Raw genomic sequence first — 18,361 nt, forward strand, 5'->3', positions numbered from 1 at the left:
GAGAGGGAAGTAATTATATTTCTAAGGACAAAATGACTGGATTCTTTAGCAGTCTTTACAGGTATGAGGGGACACACCTTTAGAATGATTTTCAACTTGGCTGTAACCTCATTATATTACTCTGAAAATCAAACATTTGAAATCAATATTTCAAGAATTGTACATTTTGGATAGGATAGATAGGATATGATATATAAGACAGACAGGATATGATAGGATAGAAAGGATGGGATAGATAAGATAGATAGGATAGGACAGATAGGATAGATAGGATAGATAGGATGGAATGGATAGGATAGGATAGATGGGATGGGATAGTTAGGATAGATAGGATGGGATAGTTAGGATGGGATAGATAGGATAGATAGGATGGGGTGGGATAGATAGGATAGAATAGGATAGATAGGATAGATGGGATAGGATTGTCACACCCTGATCTGTTTCACCTGTCCTTGTGATTGTCTCCACCCCCTCCAGGTGTCGCTTATTTTCCCCAGTGTATTTATCCCTGTGTTTCCTGTCTCTCTGTGCCAGTTCGTCTTGTATGTTCCAAGGCAACCAGCGTGTTTTTCCCGTGCTCCTGCCTTTTCTATTCTCTTTTACTAGTCCTCCCGGTTTTGACCCTTGCCTGTTCTCTGGACTCTGTACCCGCCTGTGTGACCATTCTGCCTGCCCTGGCCTCGAGCCTGCCTGCCACACTGTACCTCCTGGACTCTGAACTGGTTTTGACCTTTTGCTTGTCCACGACTATTCTATTGCCCTCCCCTTTTGGATGTAATACATATCAAAGACTCAAACCATCTGCCTCCAGTGTCTGCATCTGGGTCTCGCCTTGTGCCCTTATAAGGATAGGATATATAGGGTAGAATAGATAGGATGGGATAGATAGGATAGAATAGATAGGATAGGATAGATAGGTTAGGATAGGATGGGATAGGATGGGATAGATAGATAGGATGGGATAGATAGATAGATAGATAGGTTAGGATGGGATAGATAGGTTAGGATAGGATGGGATAGGATGGGATAGGATGGGATAGATAGATAGGATAGGATAGATAGATAGATAGGTTAGGATGGGATAGATAGGTTAGGATAGGATGGGATAGGATGGGATAGGATGGGATAGGATGGGTTAGGATGGGATAGGATGGGATAGGAAGGGATAGGATGGGATAGATAGACAGGTTAGGATGGGATAGATAGATAGGTTAGGATAGATAGGATGGGATAGATAGATAGGTTAGGATAGAGAGGATAGGATAGATAGATAGGATGGGATAGATAGGTTAGGATAGGATGGGATAGGATAGATAGATAGGTTAGGATAGAGAGGATAGGATAGATAGATAGGATGGGATAGGATGTACTTGAATGTCATTGAGGGTGACATACAGTAGATTTTACACACAGTACTGCTGTATATAAAATAAACACCTTACATTACAATTCAACAAAATAAAGTTCAAAACTATTTTACAGGTGTTTTGCCTTACTACAAGCTAACAATATCCTTTGTGCTGGGTAAGTCAACATTATTCCAATGTCTTTTGTGCTGGGTAAGTCAACATTATTCCAATGTCTTTTGTGCTGGGTAAGTCAACATTATTCCAATGTATTTTGTGCTGGGTAAATCAACATTATTCCAATGTCTTTTGTGCTGGGTAAGTCAACTTTATTCCAATGTTTGTGCTGGGTAAGTCAACTTTATTCCAATGTCCTTTGTGCTGGGTAAGTCAACTTTATTCCAATGTTTGTGCTGGGTAAGTCAACTTTATTCCAATGTCTTTTGTGCTGGGTAAGTCAAAACCTCTCAGTTGGGGGTTGCCATGCCTCTATTGTATCTGTGTGGGAGAATACTATGATGTAGTATGTTATATTGACTGATGAACACCTGGGAGGCCAGGTAAACTGCAGGATTGTCAAAGTTACCTGTTGTAATTTAGCCCCTCATTATGATATTAAGTATCACAGTGCCCTTTGTTATTGTAGAAGTCACATAGACCTGTTCACAGGATTGTTATTGTAGAAGTCACATAGACCTGTTCACAGGATTGTTATTGTAGAAGTCACATCGACCTGTTCACAGGATTGTTATTGTAGAAGTCACATAGACCTGTTCACAGGATTGTTATTGTAGAAGTCACATAGACCTGTTCACAGGATTCTATGTAAGGAAACGTTTTTTTAAAAACTCACTCGCAGAGTTATAGGGAGAAGAGACTTAAAGACTGACTCACACAGGGAGCAGAGACCTAAAGGCTGACTCACATAGTAGCTGAATAACTACAGAGGGATTTGTGTTTGTCTCTCCTTTCCCTAGGAGCTGAAGCCTGGTACCATCGATGTGACGGAGCACAGTGCCCTCTAGTGGCTTTCTATGGCTTCACTTGGATGGTCTAAGGCACAGGTGTCAAACTCATTCCACGGGGGGCCGAGTGTCTGCGGGTTTTCGCTCCTCCCTTGTACTTGATTGATGAATTAACATCACTAATTAGTTAGGAACTCCCCACACCTGGTTGTCTAGGGCTTTATTGAAAGGAAAAACCAAAAACCTGCAGACACTAGGCCCTCCGTGGAATGAGTTTGACACCCCTGGTCTAAGGGCTTCGATATTCGCCAGACATTCGGACCTTCAAACTTCAATAGCTCACAAACTATTTGAGCTACAGACCTCAGGTTAGACTCTTTATGAAGGAATTTTTTTTTCTCACAGTTTATTGTCTGAGCAAATGTGTGACGTAGGATGTGAAATCTTGAGCCCTGGGATGTCCCTCCTACCATTTCATTTGCTCTTCCGACTGTCCATCAACTCCTGGCTGAACCCTACGTCACAGTCACTGACAAAGCACATGCCTGCGATCGTTACGTCGTAGGGCAGCAGAAGAGAGTGGTTTCATCACTATAGCACATTCAGAAATCAATTTTTATAGCCATTCATCTAAAATAATTCAGAGATTTTAAACAAAAAAACACATTCTGTTTGTCATAGACGTACAAGATTAATACGAGATGAAAGGCGAGTTCGTAACGAGTTCAGGAAGTCAAGCTCTGTGAGACTTTCACAGGGGGGGAGCACGGTAAATGGAACGCGTTAGCACAATTGTGCGTCACAGAGAATGTTGACCCTGTGTTCTGCCAGCTAGAGAGTATTATCTTGTTCCATGATTGTGGGATCCATAATAAACCCCAGGAAGAGTAGCTGCTGCTTTGGCAGGAACTAATGGGGATCCATAATAAACCCCAGGAAGAGTAGCTGCTGCCTTGGCAGGAACTAATGGGGATCCATAATAAACCCCAGGAAGAGTAGCTGCTGCCTTGGCAGGAACTAATGGGGATCCATAATAAACCCCATGAAGAGTAGCTGCTGCTTTGGCAGGAACTAATGGGGATCCATAATAAACCCCAGGAAGAGTAGCTGCTGCCTTGGCAGGAACTAATGGGGATCCATAATAAACCCCAGGAAGAGTAGCTGCTGCCTTGTCAGGAACTAATGGGGATCCATAATAAACCCCAGGAAGAGTAGCTGCTGCCTTGGCAGGAACTAATGGGGATCCATAATAAACCCCAGGAAGAGTAGCTGCTGCCCCAGGATGATCTGGAGCTATCAAAATGATCTCTGACCTCTGACTTCACCCTAGTAACGGGAGAACCTCCTAGGGACATGTGGTCCGTACCCTCGTTGTGGTACAGAGTACGGTCATCAACGAGCAAAGATGCTTGTGAGCCCACAACTACATAAGTATTCAGACCCTTTACTCAGTACTTTGTTGAAGCACCTTTGGCAGCGATTACAGCCTCGAGTCTTCTTGGGTATGACGCTACAAGCTTGGCACATCTGGATTTGGGGAGTTTCTCCCATTCTTCTCTGCAGATCCTCTCAAGCTCTGTCAGGTTGGATGGGGAGCGTTGCTGCACAGCTATTTTCAGGTCTCTCCAGAGATGTTCGATCGGGTTCAAGTCCAGGCTCTGGCTGGGCCACTCAAGGACATTCAGAGACTTGACCCGAAGCCACTCCTGCGTTGTCTTGGCTGTGTGCTTAGGGTCGTTGTCCTGTTGGAAGGTGTACCTTCGTCCCAATCTGAGGTCCTGAGCGCTCTGGAGCAGGTTTTCATCAAGAATCTCTCTGTACTTTGCTCCGTTCATCTTTAGCTCAATCCTGACTAGTCTCTCAGTCCCTGCCGCTGAAAAACATCCCCACAGCATGATGCTGCCACCACCATGCTTCACCGTAGGGATGGTGCAGGTTTCCTCCAGATGTGACGCTTGGCATTCAGACCACAGAGTTCAATATTGGTTTCATCAGACCAGAGAATCTTGTTTCTCATGGTCTGAGAGTCTTTAGGTGCCTTTCGGCAAACTCTAAGCGGGCTGTCATTTGCCTTTTACTGAGGAGTGGCTTCCGTCTGGCCACTCTACCATAAAGGTCTGATTGGTGGAGTGCTGCAGAGATGGTTGTCCTTCTGGAATGTTCTCCCATCTCCACAGAGGAACTCAAGAGCTCTGTCAGAGTGACCATCGGGTTCTTGGTCACCTTTCTGATTGCTCAGTTTGGTCGGGCAGCCAGCTCTAAGAAGAGTCTTGGTGGTTCCAAACTTCTTCCATTTAAGAATAATGGAGCCCACTGTGTTTTTGGGGACCTTCAATGTTGCTATAAGGTTTTGGTACCCCTCCCCAGATCTGTGCCCTTGACACAATCCAGTCTCGGAGCTCTACAGACAATTCCTCATGGCTTGGTTTTTACTCTGACATGCACTGTCAACTGTGGGAACTTATATAGACAGGTGTGTGCCTTTCCAAATCATGTCCAATCAATTGAATTTACCACAGGTGGACTCCAATCAAGTTGTAGAAACATCTCAAGGATGATTAATGGAAAAAGGATGCACCTGAGCTCAACTTCAAGTCTCATAGCAAAGGGGTCTGAATAGGTAAACATGTATTTCTGTTTTTTATTAATTTGTAAAAATTTCATAAAACCTGTTTTCGCTTTGTCATTATGGGGCATTGTGTGGAGATTGCTGAGAAAATTTATTTATTTAATCCATTTTAGAATAAGGCTGAAACGTAACAAAATGTGGAAAAAGTCAAAGGGGTCGGAATACTTTCCGAATGTACTGAATATATATTATTTTAACCATATTAATGAAATTGGAGCCACGTCTCTTATGCGCCAAAATACAGACCAGAGATGTGACCCTCCTAGTCTATCAAAAGCTGTTTCTGCATGGAGAGATAATACAAGGTAAAAATCTGTCGTTCTGCCCCTGAAGAAGGCAGAACGACACTGTTCCTAGGCCGTCATTGAAAATAAGAATTTGTTCTTAACTGACTTGCTTAGTTAAATAAAATTCACATAGCAATTTATGGGAGATACTATTTTGTCGAAAATAATGAGAAACGTTTCTCTGCTTCCAAAATCCCATTTCAGTCACCTGTCTGTTGAATCACAGCAGTAATACTTTTGGGGCTTTCAAGTACATCCTGGGCGGTGCATAGTCTGGTCACAGATGACGGTAGTTCAATTTCCAGGTTGCTGAACTGCATTTGGAGATATCCGAAGAAGAGCTGCTCTTACAATCTCGCGATATCTGACACCGTCAAACTTCCCCATGAGCCCTTGCGTGTTCTCTTTCTACCCGGCGCCTTAGAATGGGTACGTGTTTTCATTTTCTGGTCGCTGCGAAAATCCTTGTGCATCAGTTGTTTTACATCAGGACTACATCTATTATGGTTTGGCATGTTAAAGTGTAATTTTAAATCAAATGGTTATGTTGTTAAATTATACGGATAACCCATTTGGTACTTTTTTTAAACGGAATTATTGTATAACAATGTCTTGACATGTAACAAGATGGCGGCTCTCATGGGCTAGTCTACAGTTGACATGCAATTGAGCCTAATTTGCAACTATTTCTCGAATTGCACTCAGTCGCTTATAATATTTACTGTTTCTAAGTATAGTTTATCCCCATAACGTTAATATTGATTTCTGGGTTGCATGGTTTGGTTGAAATGTTGCTAGCAAGTCCTCGTTAACTAGCTAGTGGTGTTGCAGTCGTTCGCTAGCGCTAGGCCTTCGGATGCCTTCCACGTTTTCTCTCACGAAATGTATTACTTTGCATCGAGACTAAATCTGCATTGTTCGAAGTTTGTATCTACTCGACTGTACAGTGTCTACTAAACTAGGTAACGTTAGTATGTCAGCTGGCTACTCTTTCTCCACGGCACTTTGCTAACGTTTGCTAATGGCTACTCACAACCACGCCAGCGTAGGGGAACGTGCTAGCCATGTGTACTTGGCTGGCTAGTGGTACTGCAGTGGTTTCCTACCCAGGGACACCTAAGACCTCTGGGGATACTTGAGAAGACACGAGACCATAGGTCTACTGGTAAATTGCTCTCTATTCGGAGTAGCTGTGTGCTTGAGTGAAAATGATGACAATTAGGTTTCTGACATTACAGTGCGGATAACCACCTTGGAGAACTGACACTCAAGCACGTTGAAAGTAACTGTTTTGTCGTGTTAATTCAGCAGTTTGCTCCTTTCTCAGCAGTGTCTTGCCTCTTGTTTCTGTGACCCAGGTATCTCTAGGGACAACTGGCATAAACGCCGCAAGACCGGCGGCAAACGAAAGCCCTACCACAAGAAGAGGAAGTATGAGCTGGGTCGTCCTCCTGCTAACACCAAGGTAAAGACCACTCCGAATCACTTCTAGTGATTCTAGGGGTGGATTGAGCTATAGTAACTCAACATAGACTTAATGCTTGTGATATTGCTGTTGGGAATGGGCACTAGTTGCTAGTTCAACGGGAGTGTGGATGATTAGACATTGACCATAGGTAGGTCTGTTTTGACCGTTTTGGTTCAAAGTTTAGGACCTACCAATGATCCGGACTGTCATAGTTACACTGACACACCAATACTAAACAATGGGACATGTGTAGCTGTCGTGGCAACTTGGTATCCCTTTGCATGTAGCGCAATTCACTTTATTACGCATTTTTTGGTTTTCTACTAAACATAAATGTTTCCCCATCTTACCCCCTTGTCCTAGATTGGACCCCGTCGTATTCACACGGTGAGGACCCGCGGCGGCAACAAGAAGTACCGTGCCCTGAGGGTCGACGTGGGCAACTTCTCCTGGGGCTCTGAGTGTAAGTCTCTCGTGTTGATTATGGTAATCATTTGGAGGGTGATAGCGATGTCTTTCCGTGAAGATACCCATGTCCAGTTCTGCTACTGAATGCTTGTGACGATATTCGTGACTCTGAGAAAGACAAAAAGCTAGATTTAGTCATTAAAACCAAACTGGATTGAACTCTATATTTCAACCCCATACTACAGCCTCTTCAGGTTTTAATGCCGCTTTACTTCAAATGGTCCTTGTGTTCATTCTCCGGGCTACTCTTCAAACAATGTTTCATACCTCCAGTAGTTTCACATCGTTTTGTTACGTAGGTGTTATTGACGCAGTCTATATTCTTCAGGCTGCACTCGTAAAACCAGGCTCATCGATGTGGTGTACAACGCCTCGAACAACGAGTTGGTGAGAACCAAGACGTTGGTGAAGAACTGCATCGTTCTCGTTGACAGCCTGCCTTACAGGCAGTGGTATGAGGCCCACTTCGCCACTCCTCTGGGACGCAAGAAGGGAGCCAAGCTGGTACGTACTAAAAGTCTGTCCCAAATGGCTCCTATGCGTTTCCTTACATTGTGAACTACTTCTGACAGGCTCTTATGCTGTTAGGCTAAATATGTGTCCAATACAATGTGATTTGATTGTCCAGATCCCTGTGAAACATTCATGTTTGTCCATAATATTGATTAGAATCTCTGTTCTTCTATGAAGATAACTTTGTCCAGTTCTGCTACTTACCAGTCAACAGATTTGTGTCCAAAATGGCTCCCTTTCTCGTGTAACGAATGTGAAATGGCTAGCTAGTTAGCGGGTACGCGCTAGTAGCGTTTCAATCAGTTACGTCACTTGACGGTTTAAAGTTATACTGTAACACTCCCATGCTCTCCTTTGAGTAAGGCAGACAACGGCCAAAACGGTGCCCTTTAACTTTAGATTTGTGAATTGTTTTACTTCACTGTTGGGAGGTAGGAACACAATCCTTTTCACTACACCCACAATAACATCTGCTAAATATGTGTCTGATACAATGTGATTTGATTGTCCAGATCCCTGTGAAACATTCATGTTTGTCCATAATATTGATTAGAATCTCTGTTCTTCTATGAAGATAACTTTGTCCAGTTCTGCTACTGAGTGACTGATTGATATTCGTGACTCTTGAGAATGACCTTGGATTTATTACAATGTGAGAGAACTTAGTGACACTAAATGTTCTGTGGAATTGAATGTTCTACTATTGCAGCTAAATTACTAGTGGCTCTTACCATGGGGTTGGCTACACTAGTCAATCACAGGTGTTATAATACAGCGTTGTGCCCATTAATCGCCTAACGTTAATCTGTGTCTTTACCGTGTTAGACTCCAGAGGAGGAGGAGGTGATCAACAAGAAGAGGTCGAAGAAGATTCAGAAGAAGTTTGACGAGCGCAAGAAGAACTGCAAGATCAGCCCTCTCCTGGAGGAACAGTTCATGCAGGGGAAGCTCCTCGGTGAGTCTACAACCTCTGCTTCTCCTGGGCAGCACTGCCGGGCCCGGGAGTAATACTAGAGGTAGAATTATACTAGTGGTAATGGTAGTAATACTGGAGGTAGAACTGCTACTAGTGGTAATGGTCCCGGGGAGACTCTCTGGTCCGGGGCATTTGAGTAGAACGGTTTCAGGATCTGTCCACATCAGATATCTTATTAAAAGGCAACTGATCCTCTAACAGCACACCAGAGCTTTGTGGATCCAGGTCTTAATTATAGCACTGCTCTTCAATCTGGGTCGTGGGACTGGGTATATGCTTTGGTTCCAGACCATTAACACACATGAGGGGGATTCATGTTTTTCACAACTGACTGATTGGCTGTGAAGGTGTAAGGCTGGAACAAAAGCCTGCACTCCCTGCCTGTCGTTTGGGTTTGAGGGGGTGCACAGGAAGTGCAGGTGTGGTTCTGTCCCAACAGGGAGACGAGCTGGTACGTACTGACACCTAATTGACCCCGTTTAAATGAGTTAAATTAAGTGTTGGTGCTGGACTGGCACACCCTGCGGGACGGACTGCATTATCAGGTTCAGGATCAAATCCCAGTTCTGTTACTGGATCCTCGCTGATGCACCGTGAACATTTTCTGATGGGACCTCTGTTACTCTGCTCGTTGGTGCGTTTGTCTTTGACTTGGTAATAGTTGTACCTTTCTCTCCGTGTCTTGCCCCACTCCTATTGCATTCTCCAATTTTATCTCCTAACCCCCCCCCCCCCCCCTTTCTCCATTAACTATCTTCCGTTTTTCTCTCCCAGCCTGCATTGCCTCCAAGCCCGGCCAGTGCGGCAGGGTGGATGGTTACGTGTTGGAGGGCAAGGAGCTGGAGTTCTACCTGAGGAAGATCAAGGCGAAGAAGGGCAAATAGATCTGCTGTTTTGATACCGCGTCAATAAAAACACACATCCCACAATCCCTGTCAACGTGTCTTTTCTTTTTTATAGCTTTATGGTCTTCTTGGGTGTTTGACTACTGTTTAGTTTTTTAAATTTAACTCGGTTTTGATTCCTGGACATGGTGGTTGTCTAGTTCTGAATTTGGTCAGTGGACTTGGCTAAATATTCAGGTTTGTGGTTTCTAAAATGGTTGCAGTAGACGGTCTTCCTGAGTGGTTAAATCCGGGGTTAATAACGGGTCTAATCTTCCGATAGGGTTTCATTTTGGTGGTTTTTGCTGCCGCCGCATTGTCTAGTGCCAGGTCTGCCATCTCCATGGCTCCTCTGTCTCATTCCAATGCCAAATCAACCTCCGCCACAGGCAGAAGGGCTGGCCACAACACTGGACCCTCCCTTTCGATGGCAGAGAACAATATTTAAGGTCATTCATTGAAATCTGCTCTAATAAAGTGAAATGTTAATCTGATCTATTTGTCTGATTTGCTGATTTATAAAACAGACTTGGTAATTAGGTAATGAGGTTTAGGCACCTCTTGCCTGAACTTCATTGTCCCGTTTTTTGGGGTCTAAATTTTAAATGAATGTTTACTGCATGGGTTTTTTAGGAATTAGTGGTTCACATGGAGTTTTTCCGAAATAGAAACCGGTCCATCCTAACATGGCTGTCTTGTTCCCTCTTACTAGTTAGAATGAAGATGCTCAGACAACATGCTTCTAAAGGACTTTTCTCTGAGGTCCTTACCGTAGGGTGGCGAGGTCTTTACCGTGGGGTGGCGAGGTCTTTACCGTAGGTGTGGTACTCTAGTGCCCAAAGACCTGTTTCGGCAGGGCAGCCCCATTTGGGACGTCTTTGAATAGTCAACTGGGTGGGACTTGCGATGGGTTAAATTAAGATCACATGTTTCCATTGACTGGACCTGGCAGATTGAACAACAGGCCATATAGATGGCGGGAGGACTTAGCCGTGTCTGACCGCAGCAGTATTGAGTATTTCCATGCTAAAGTGGTACATTTTCTTAAATGCCTGATTACTCCCAGCTCGTAAAATACCCCCCAAAATACTACTAAAGTAGTACTTTAAAGTATTTTTTACTTAGGTACTTTACACCACTGGCCCATGGGACGGATTTCTGTGTGTGAGCAAGTAAAACAAAAGTTGCCACCCTACATGTGGACTAGTTGATTTATTACACTGGAAATGTGGGAAATTCCTTTTTTTGTGGAAATATTGATATGGTAACCATCATATCGTAGTAAACTTGGAGTCACGTAATGATATGGTGTGTATGGACCTCCTGGGACTGTGGGAAACCGTGCGGTTTATTAGGCAACAGTTATAATGACCTTCGCAGGGTGGTGGGAGTGCACAGTGATCTTGATTCTCCTTTATAATAAATATCCAGGGTCTTATTCTGGTGGTCGATGCTTGGCTGATCTCGCTCTTATCCAGCGTAATGTTACAGAACTATCGGAGTTGGAAATGCGATGGAAACACATTTAACTTTAGATTTTTATTCAGTACATGAAAACTTAAAACAAATAAATACGTAGTGTGATATTAATATAATTCCCAACATCATCACAATGGTTTCGATCCACATCAAGTCAGTTTGTTGGAAACTTATTGTTATATTTTCATAATGCGGATTTTCGAATACTTGCATGAAAAATCGGTCGCCGATTGGACGGGAACCTCCTGAGCTGCTGTCCCACCAGGTCAAAGTCCAGTTACTGGTGAGGAAGAGGAAGAGACAGTAGGTGACACTCCCACCAGGTCAGAGTCCAGTTACTGGTGAGGAAGAGGAAGAGACAGTAGGTGACACTACCACCAGGTCAGAGTCCAGTTACTGGTGAGGAAGAGGAAGAGACAGTAGGTGACACTCCCACCAGGTCAGAGTCCAGTTACTGGTGAGGAAGAGGAAGAGACAGTAGGTGACACTCCCACCAGGTCAGAGTCCAGTTACTGGTGAGGAAGAGGAAGAGACAGTAGGTGACACTCCCACCAGGTCAAAGTCCAGTTACTGGTGAGGAAGAGGAAGAGACAGTAGGTGACACTCCCACCAGGTCAGAGTCCAGTTACTGGTGAGGAAGAGGAAGAGACAGTAGGTGACACTCCCACCAGGTCAGAGTCCAGTTACTGGTGAAGAAGAGGAAGAGACAGTAGGTGACACTCCCACCAGGTCAGAGTCCAGTTACTGGTGAGGAAGAGGAAGAGACAGTAGGTGACACTCCCACCAGGTCAGAGTCCAGTTACTGGTGAGGAAGAGACAGTAGGTGACACTACCACCAGGTCAGAGTCCAGTTACTGGTGAGGAAGAGGAAGAGACAGTAGGTGACACTCCCACCAGGTCAGAGTCCAGTTACTGGTGAGGAAGAGGAAGAGACAGTAGGTGACACTCCCACCAGGTCAGAGTCCAGTTACTGGTGAGGAAGAGGAAGAGACAGTAGGTGACACTCCCGCCAGGTCAGAGTCCAGTTACTGGTGAGGAAGAGGAAGAGACAGTAGGTGACACTCCCACCAGGTCAGAGTCCAGTTACTGGTGAGGAAGAGGAAGAGACAGTAGGTGACACTCCCACCAGGTCAGAGTCCAGTTACTGGTGAGGAAGAGGAAGAGACAGTAGGTGGGCGTGGATTCCCTAGTAGGTTGTGTAAGCTAGCTAAGAGTAGTCACTTCGCCCCTGTGGTCCTCTTCAAGCAAACAGTTGCTACATTGAAAGTCTGGATGGTCCTCATTGTCCCAGAACTCAGGATTTTTGTCTTTATTTTCTTGATGTAGTCAACAGAACAGGAGAAACGTGTGTGTGTTTGTGTGTGTACGTGTGTGTTTGGTCCCTGGGCAGCGTCAGACAAACATTATGGTTGTCAGGCTACACAGAAACCCCACAGGCTCTCATTAGAGAAGGCCTTAGAAATGGGGGCACACACACACACACAGAGGTGCAAATGCACACACTGCTGTCATTCTTTGTTTGTTGGTAGAGAAACAGCAACCTCTCCTCTTCCCGTCATATTGTCACAGCAAAGTTGTGGAACATATCAGCTATATAAATGACATTTTATTTGTGTGTGAATTCGCCAATTGACATCCCATCCCTTTTGGGATTAAACAAACATTACAATAATTCACTGTGGTAATTATATGACAATTATTCTTCCGGTGCTCTCCGCATCGCATAAAGAGTGAAAAAAATATGTGAGGTAGAAATCAATACATAATAGTCAATAAGGTTATCCATACAATAACTATATCCTTAGAGCAGTACAATAATATACCTACATACATACTGTATATATACATACATAACATACATACTGTATATATACATACATACATACATAACATACATACATACATACTGTATATATACATACATAACATACATACTGTATATATACATACATAACATACATACTGTATATATACATACATAACATACATACTGTATATATACATACATAACATACATACTGTATATATACATACATAACATACATACTGTATATATACACACATAACATACATACTGTATATATACATACATACATAACATACATACTGTATATATACATACATAACATACATACTGTATATATACATACATACTGTATATATACATACATACTGTATATATACATACATAACATACATACATACATACATACATACATACTGTATATATACATACATAACATACATACTGTATATATACATACATACATACATACTGTATATATACATACAAACTGTATATATACATACATAACATACATACTGTATATATACATACATAACATACATACATACATAACATAACATACTGTATATATACATACATACTGTATATATACATACATAACATAACATACTGTATATATACATACATACTGTATATATACATACATAACATACATACTGTATATATACATACATACTGTATATATACATACATAACATACATACTGTATATATACATACATACTGTATATATATATACATACTGTATATATACATACATAACATACATACTGTATATATACATACATACATAACATACATACTGTATATATACATACATACATACATAACATACTGTATATATACATACATAACATACATAACATACTGTATATATACATACATACTGTATATATACATACATAACATAACATACTGTATATATACATACATACTGTATATATACATACATAACATACATACTGTATATATACATACATACTGTATATATACATACATAACATACATACTGTATATATACATACATAACATACATACATACATACATAACATACATACATAACATAACATACTGTATATATACATACATAACATACATACTGTATATATACATACATAACATACATACTGTATATATACATACATAACATACATACTGTATATATATATACATACATAACATACATACTGTATATATACATACATAACATACATACATACAGACATACAGACATACATACATAAATAACATACATACATACTGTATACATACATACATACATACATACATACCATATCACGATAAATAAATACAGAAAAAAGAAACACAAGGCATTTGAAACCAGTCTGGCACAAAGAGAAGATTTATATGGGAGACAAGCCTATACACAATATATACACAGACCTTCCATTTACCACATAGAACCTAAATATTTGGACCGCAGAGTGAAGGAAAAGCAGCCAACAAGTGTTCAGCATATGTGGGAACTCCTTCAAGATGGTTGGAAAAGCATTCCAGGTGAAGCTGGTTGAGAGAATGCCAGGAGTGTGCAAAGCTGTCATCATGACAAAGGGGGGCTATTTGAAGAATCTAAAATCTAAAATATATTTTTGGTTACTACATGATTCCATATGTGTTATTTCATAGTTTTGATGTCTTCACCATTATTCAACGAGGTAGAAAATAGTAAAAATAAAGAAAAACCCTTGAATGAGTAGGTGTTGTAAAACTTTTGACCGGTAGTTTATATATATATATACAGTGCTGTGAAGAAGTATTTGACCCCTTCCTGATTTGTTAATTTTTTTGCACATTTATCCCACTCTGTCACGCCTTGACCTTAGAGATCCTTTTTATGTCTCTGTTCTGGTTGGTCAGGGTGTGAGTTTGGGGTGGGCATTCTATGTTTTGTGTTCTATGTTGTCCTTGTTTTGTATTTCTGTGTGTTTGGCCTGGTATGGTTCTCAATCAGAGGCAGCTGTCTATCGTTGTCTCTGATTGAGAATCATACTTAGGTAGCCTGTTCCCACCTGTGTTTGTGGGTGGTTGTTTTCTGTTTTGTGTGTTTTCACCTTACAGGACTGTTCGTTTATCGTTTTGGTTGTTTTGTCAAGTGTTTCATATTTTAATTAAAATAATGAACACTTACTACGCTGCACCTTGGTCCTCCGCTTCTCCTCTATACGACGATCGTGACACACTTAAATGTTTCAGATCATCAAACAAATTTTAATAATACACAAAGATAACCCAAGTAAACACAAAATGCAGTTTTTAAGTGATGATTTTATTTATTAAGGATAAAAAGCTATCCGAACCTTCATGGCCCTATGTGACAAAGTAACCCCCCCTTGTTAAATCATTAATTTACTGGTTAATCACATGTTTTGGTAAGCTGAGTTCAATTTCACTAGTCACACCCAGGCCTGATTACTGCCAGACCTGTTGAATCAAGAAATCACTTAAATAGAACCTGTCTGACAAAGGGAAGTACGCCAAAAGATCTCAAAAAGCAAGACATCACGCCACGATCCAAAGAAATTCAGGAACAGATGAGAAACAAAATAATTGACATCTATCAGTCTGGAACAGGTTACAAAGCCAGTTCTAAAGCTTTAGGGACTCCAGCGAACCACGGTGAGAGCCATTATCCACAAATGGAGAACATTTTGAACAGTGGTGAACCTTCCTCAGGAGTGGCCGGCCTACCAACATTACCCCAAGAGCGCAGCGACGACTCATCCAAGAGGTCACAAAAGAATCCACAACAACATCTAAAGAACTGCAGGCCTCACTGGCCTCAGTTAAGGTCAGGGTTCATGACTCAACCATAAGTAAGAGACTTGGCAGAAATGGCATCCATGGCAGAGTTCCAAGGAGAAAACCACTGCTGACCAAAAATAACATCAAGGCTCGTCTCACTTTTGACAAAAAAACATCTTGATGATCCCTGAGACTTTTGGGAAAATATTCTGTGGACTGACGAGACAAAAGTTGAACTTTTTGGAAGGTGTGCATCCCGTTACATCTGGCGTCTGGGGGAGTAGCTGTAAAGCACTTTGTGACTGATGTTAAAAGGTCTTCATAGAACACATTTTGATTTGATTTGCAGCCACTTTATTAACAGACAGAAAAACTCCATCCTCCTGGTTGTTTTAATAGCAAAGCCAGGAGTTTTCCCAGACCACATGACCTCACCAAGACCAGGCAAAACTCCAGGCCCCGTAGCCAGGTCAGCTCTCCAGGTTGAGATAGCCTTGGAGGAGTGTAGGGAGTGGTAGCGACTTGATGCCGTCCGGTAAGCGGGCCCTGGCCAGCAGAGAGGTCCGAACCACCATACGGCAGAGATGGGTCAGTTCACAGGGGTCCTTGTAGCGACTCGGGGGGATGTGGTCTCTCCAGTCTTCAATCAGGGGCTTACGACCGTACCCAATCTGCATCTGTAACGAGGGACATGCATGTCAATAACCAGAATGGCTTTAGTGTGTGATTGTGATGTTCGCCTATTATTAGCTTTCAACTGTTTGCTTTACCCAGCATTCCACACAAGAAGAAGTGTTGCTTGTTTTGTATAGTCCTACTGTAGTCCACTGATGTCTATGTCTGCGATGGAAATTAAAATCAACTGACCTCTGTGGCTGAGAGAGAGACATGGCTGAGCACCATGAAACAGACAGCCATACACTCCCTGAGATCCCTCTGTGTGTGTGTGTGTGTGTGTGTGTGTGTGTGTGTGTGTGTGTGTGTGTGTGTGTGTGTGTGTGTGTGTGTGTGTGTGTGTGTGTATAAACTGACCTCTATATCAGACATGGATACATGGCTCAGCACCCTGAAGCACAGAGCCATACAGTCCCTGAGTTCCCTGGTGACGGTGGCGTGACAGCGTTCATCCAGCGCCTCCAGTCTCGGGGGGTTAAACAGGACAGAGATGATGATGTAGGTGGGTCTCCTCTCCTTCTCTAGCATCCCATACTGCAGCAACACCTTCAGCACGTCATACTGCCTGTTCTGGGCCACGAACATCAGTGGGGTTACCCCGCCCACGGGGCTGGGGCTGTAGATGGGTGTGAAACACCTGGAGAGACAAGTGGAATTGTGTTTGTGTCCCTGCTGATGATGCAGGCTTTTATTCCGGCCCAACACTAATACGCTACGCCAGAGTTGAAGACTGCAGCTGTAGGACTATTTTTACCATGTTCTCTTATAACCCGACTATCACCAGCGCGATTACTAGTGTTTTCCTGTATGGGAGGATGCTGTACTATTACGGTCTCTGCCAAGAGGTCTGGCTGGATCTTGATCGCCCAGGTGGTTGTGAAATGAAATTAGGCCAACATTTAGTGTTGACAGTTTTATCAGCGTTTTAGGGTAAAACATTAAAAAAAAAAAAAAATGTAAATACGTTTTTTACCTCCATGCTATGGCCAGGTTGTTAGTCTGGTCCTGCAGAAACACCGACGTCCTCTCCATCAGCTTCCGGACTATGTCGGCGCTGCACCTGCGCGCAAACACCCAGTGAAGGATGGTATTGGTGCACACGTTAATGAACTCCATGTAGAACTGCATGTCCAGGCGCGCCTGAGCCGTTCGCGCAAAATGAATAAAGTCCATTATAAAGGCATCGAATTCTTCCGAGGTCGCGTTCCGTAGGATGGTACCCAGACTTCTGTAGATCCGCGGCTCGTAGGTCTCGTGACCCCACTGCCCTGGAAACCGGTAGAGGGGTTTCCGGATGACACGCGCGACCAGGTTGAGAAAAACGTTATCCTCGCCATCGGTGTGGTCTTCGTCGCTACCCGACATTGTTGTGGTCGGACACTCGCCTTCCCCTCAAGTACAAACTTCGCTGTTAAACATTTTCAGAATTTATACATTCCTGAGCATTGTCACGTACATGAACGCGCGTCATTACGCAGAACGCTCTATTGTTCGCACTTGGCCATTCAGTGGTTGTTTGCTTGAATAATTTGACTTTATAGTCTGTTCTAAAATATGAAATGCACCTATCTTGTTAAATAATAGCCTGCTATAGTGAAGCTAAAAACACAGGTGTTCATGTCTTAACCTAAATGGTTATGGACACCATCTAGCCCATGCGTAAAATATATCCATGAAGGTTCTCTCGTGTTCTTCTTCTGCTAACTATCAATTAATAAATAATGATTAAATTCTGCTAATTAATACATTCTGCTAACTATCCATTAATAAATAATTATTAAATTCTGCTAATTAATAAATTCTGCTAACTATCCATTAATCTTCTTCTGCTAGAGTCCATTAATAAAAGCAGACACTTTTTCTCGTAATACTTTTTGTTTTTCAATATAACTCATAGTCCTTTGTCTATTGTACTCCAGGACCAGCTCTCTCAGGCCTTCCTTTATGGCAGTCTTGGACATGGCTGTTGTGACGCGGTTGCTGTCCTTGGTACCAAAGGCTGAGCCGCGCGACTCCGAGAACTGAGATAGCGGGCCATTTCCGTTGATCCCAGTCCTACGGTCGTTGATTACTGTAATGACTGACTTTGAACGGATTTTGT

General features: G+C 42.5%; 2 protein-coding genes and 2 non-coding genes across 4 annotated transcripts; 3 read left to right on the top strand and 1 right to left on the bottom strand.

Annotated features, from left to right (window-relative positions):
* The first annotated feature begins 5,561 nt into the window (after nucleotides 1-5,561).
* On the top strand, nucleotides 5,562-9,581 carry LOC129823603 (40S ribosomal protein S8). Its single transcript, XM_055882459.1, has 6 exons — nucleotides 5,562-5,656; nucleotides 6,586-6,692; nucleotides 7,059-7,158; nucleotides 7,492-7,667; nucleotides 8,502-8,631; nucleotides 9,427-9,581. The coding sequence occupies exons 1-6, from the start codon at nucleotides 5,653-5,655 to the stop codon at nucleotides 9,534-9,536; spliced, it is 627 nt and encodes a 208-aa protein (XP_055738434.1). The 5' UTR covers nucleotides 5,562-5,652; the 3' UTR covers nucleotides 9,537-9,581.
* On the top strand, nucleotides 7,211-7,279 carry LOC129824618 (small nucleolar RNA SNORD38). The gene has a single exon (XR_008754771.1). It is a non-coding gene; the product is annotated as a small nucleolar RNA SNORD38 (small nucleolar RNA).
* Nucleotides 9,582-9,847: 266 nt separating the features above from the next.
* On the top strand, nucleotides 9,848-9,979 carry LOC129824621 (small nucleolar RNA SNORA35). The gene has a single exon (XR_008754774.1). It is a non-coding gene; the product is annotated as a small nucleolar RNA SNORA35 (small nucleolar RNA).
* A 4,564-nt stretch (nucleotides 9,980-14,543) lies between these two features.
* On the bottom strand, nucleotides 14,544-17,630 carry LOC129823602 (ankyrin repeat and SOCS box protein 17-like). Its single transcript, XM_055882458.1, has 3 exons — nucleotides 17,234-17,630; nucleotides 16,618-16,897; nucleotides 14,544-16,262 (listed from the first exon to the last, which is right to left on the bottom strand). The coding sequence occupies exons 1-3, from the start codon at nucleotides 17,623-17,625 to the stop codon at nucleotides 16,056-16,058; spliced, it is 879 nt and encodes a 292-aa protein (XP_055738433.1). The 5' UTR covers nucleotides 17,626-17,630; the 3' UTR covers nucleotides 14,544-16,055.
* Between the last annotated feature and the right edge of the window lie 731 nt (nucleotides 17,631-18,361).

Source organism: Salvelinus fontinalis, chromosome 26 (assembly GCF_029448725.1).
Source record: "Salvelinus fontinalis isolate EN_2023a chromosome 26, ASM2944872v1, whole genome shotgun sequence".
In the NCBI taxonomy this organism is placed as follows: domain Eukaryota; kingdom Metazoa; phylum Chordata; class Actinopteri; order Salmoniformes; family Salmonidae; genus Salvelinus; species Salvelinus fontinalis.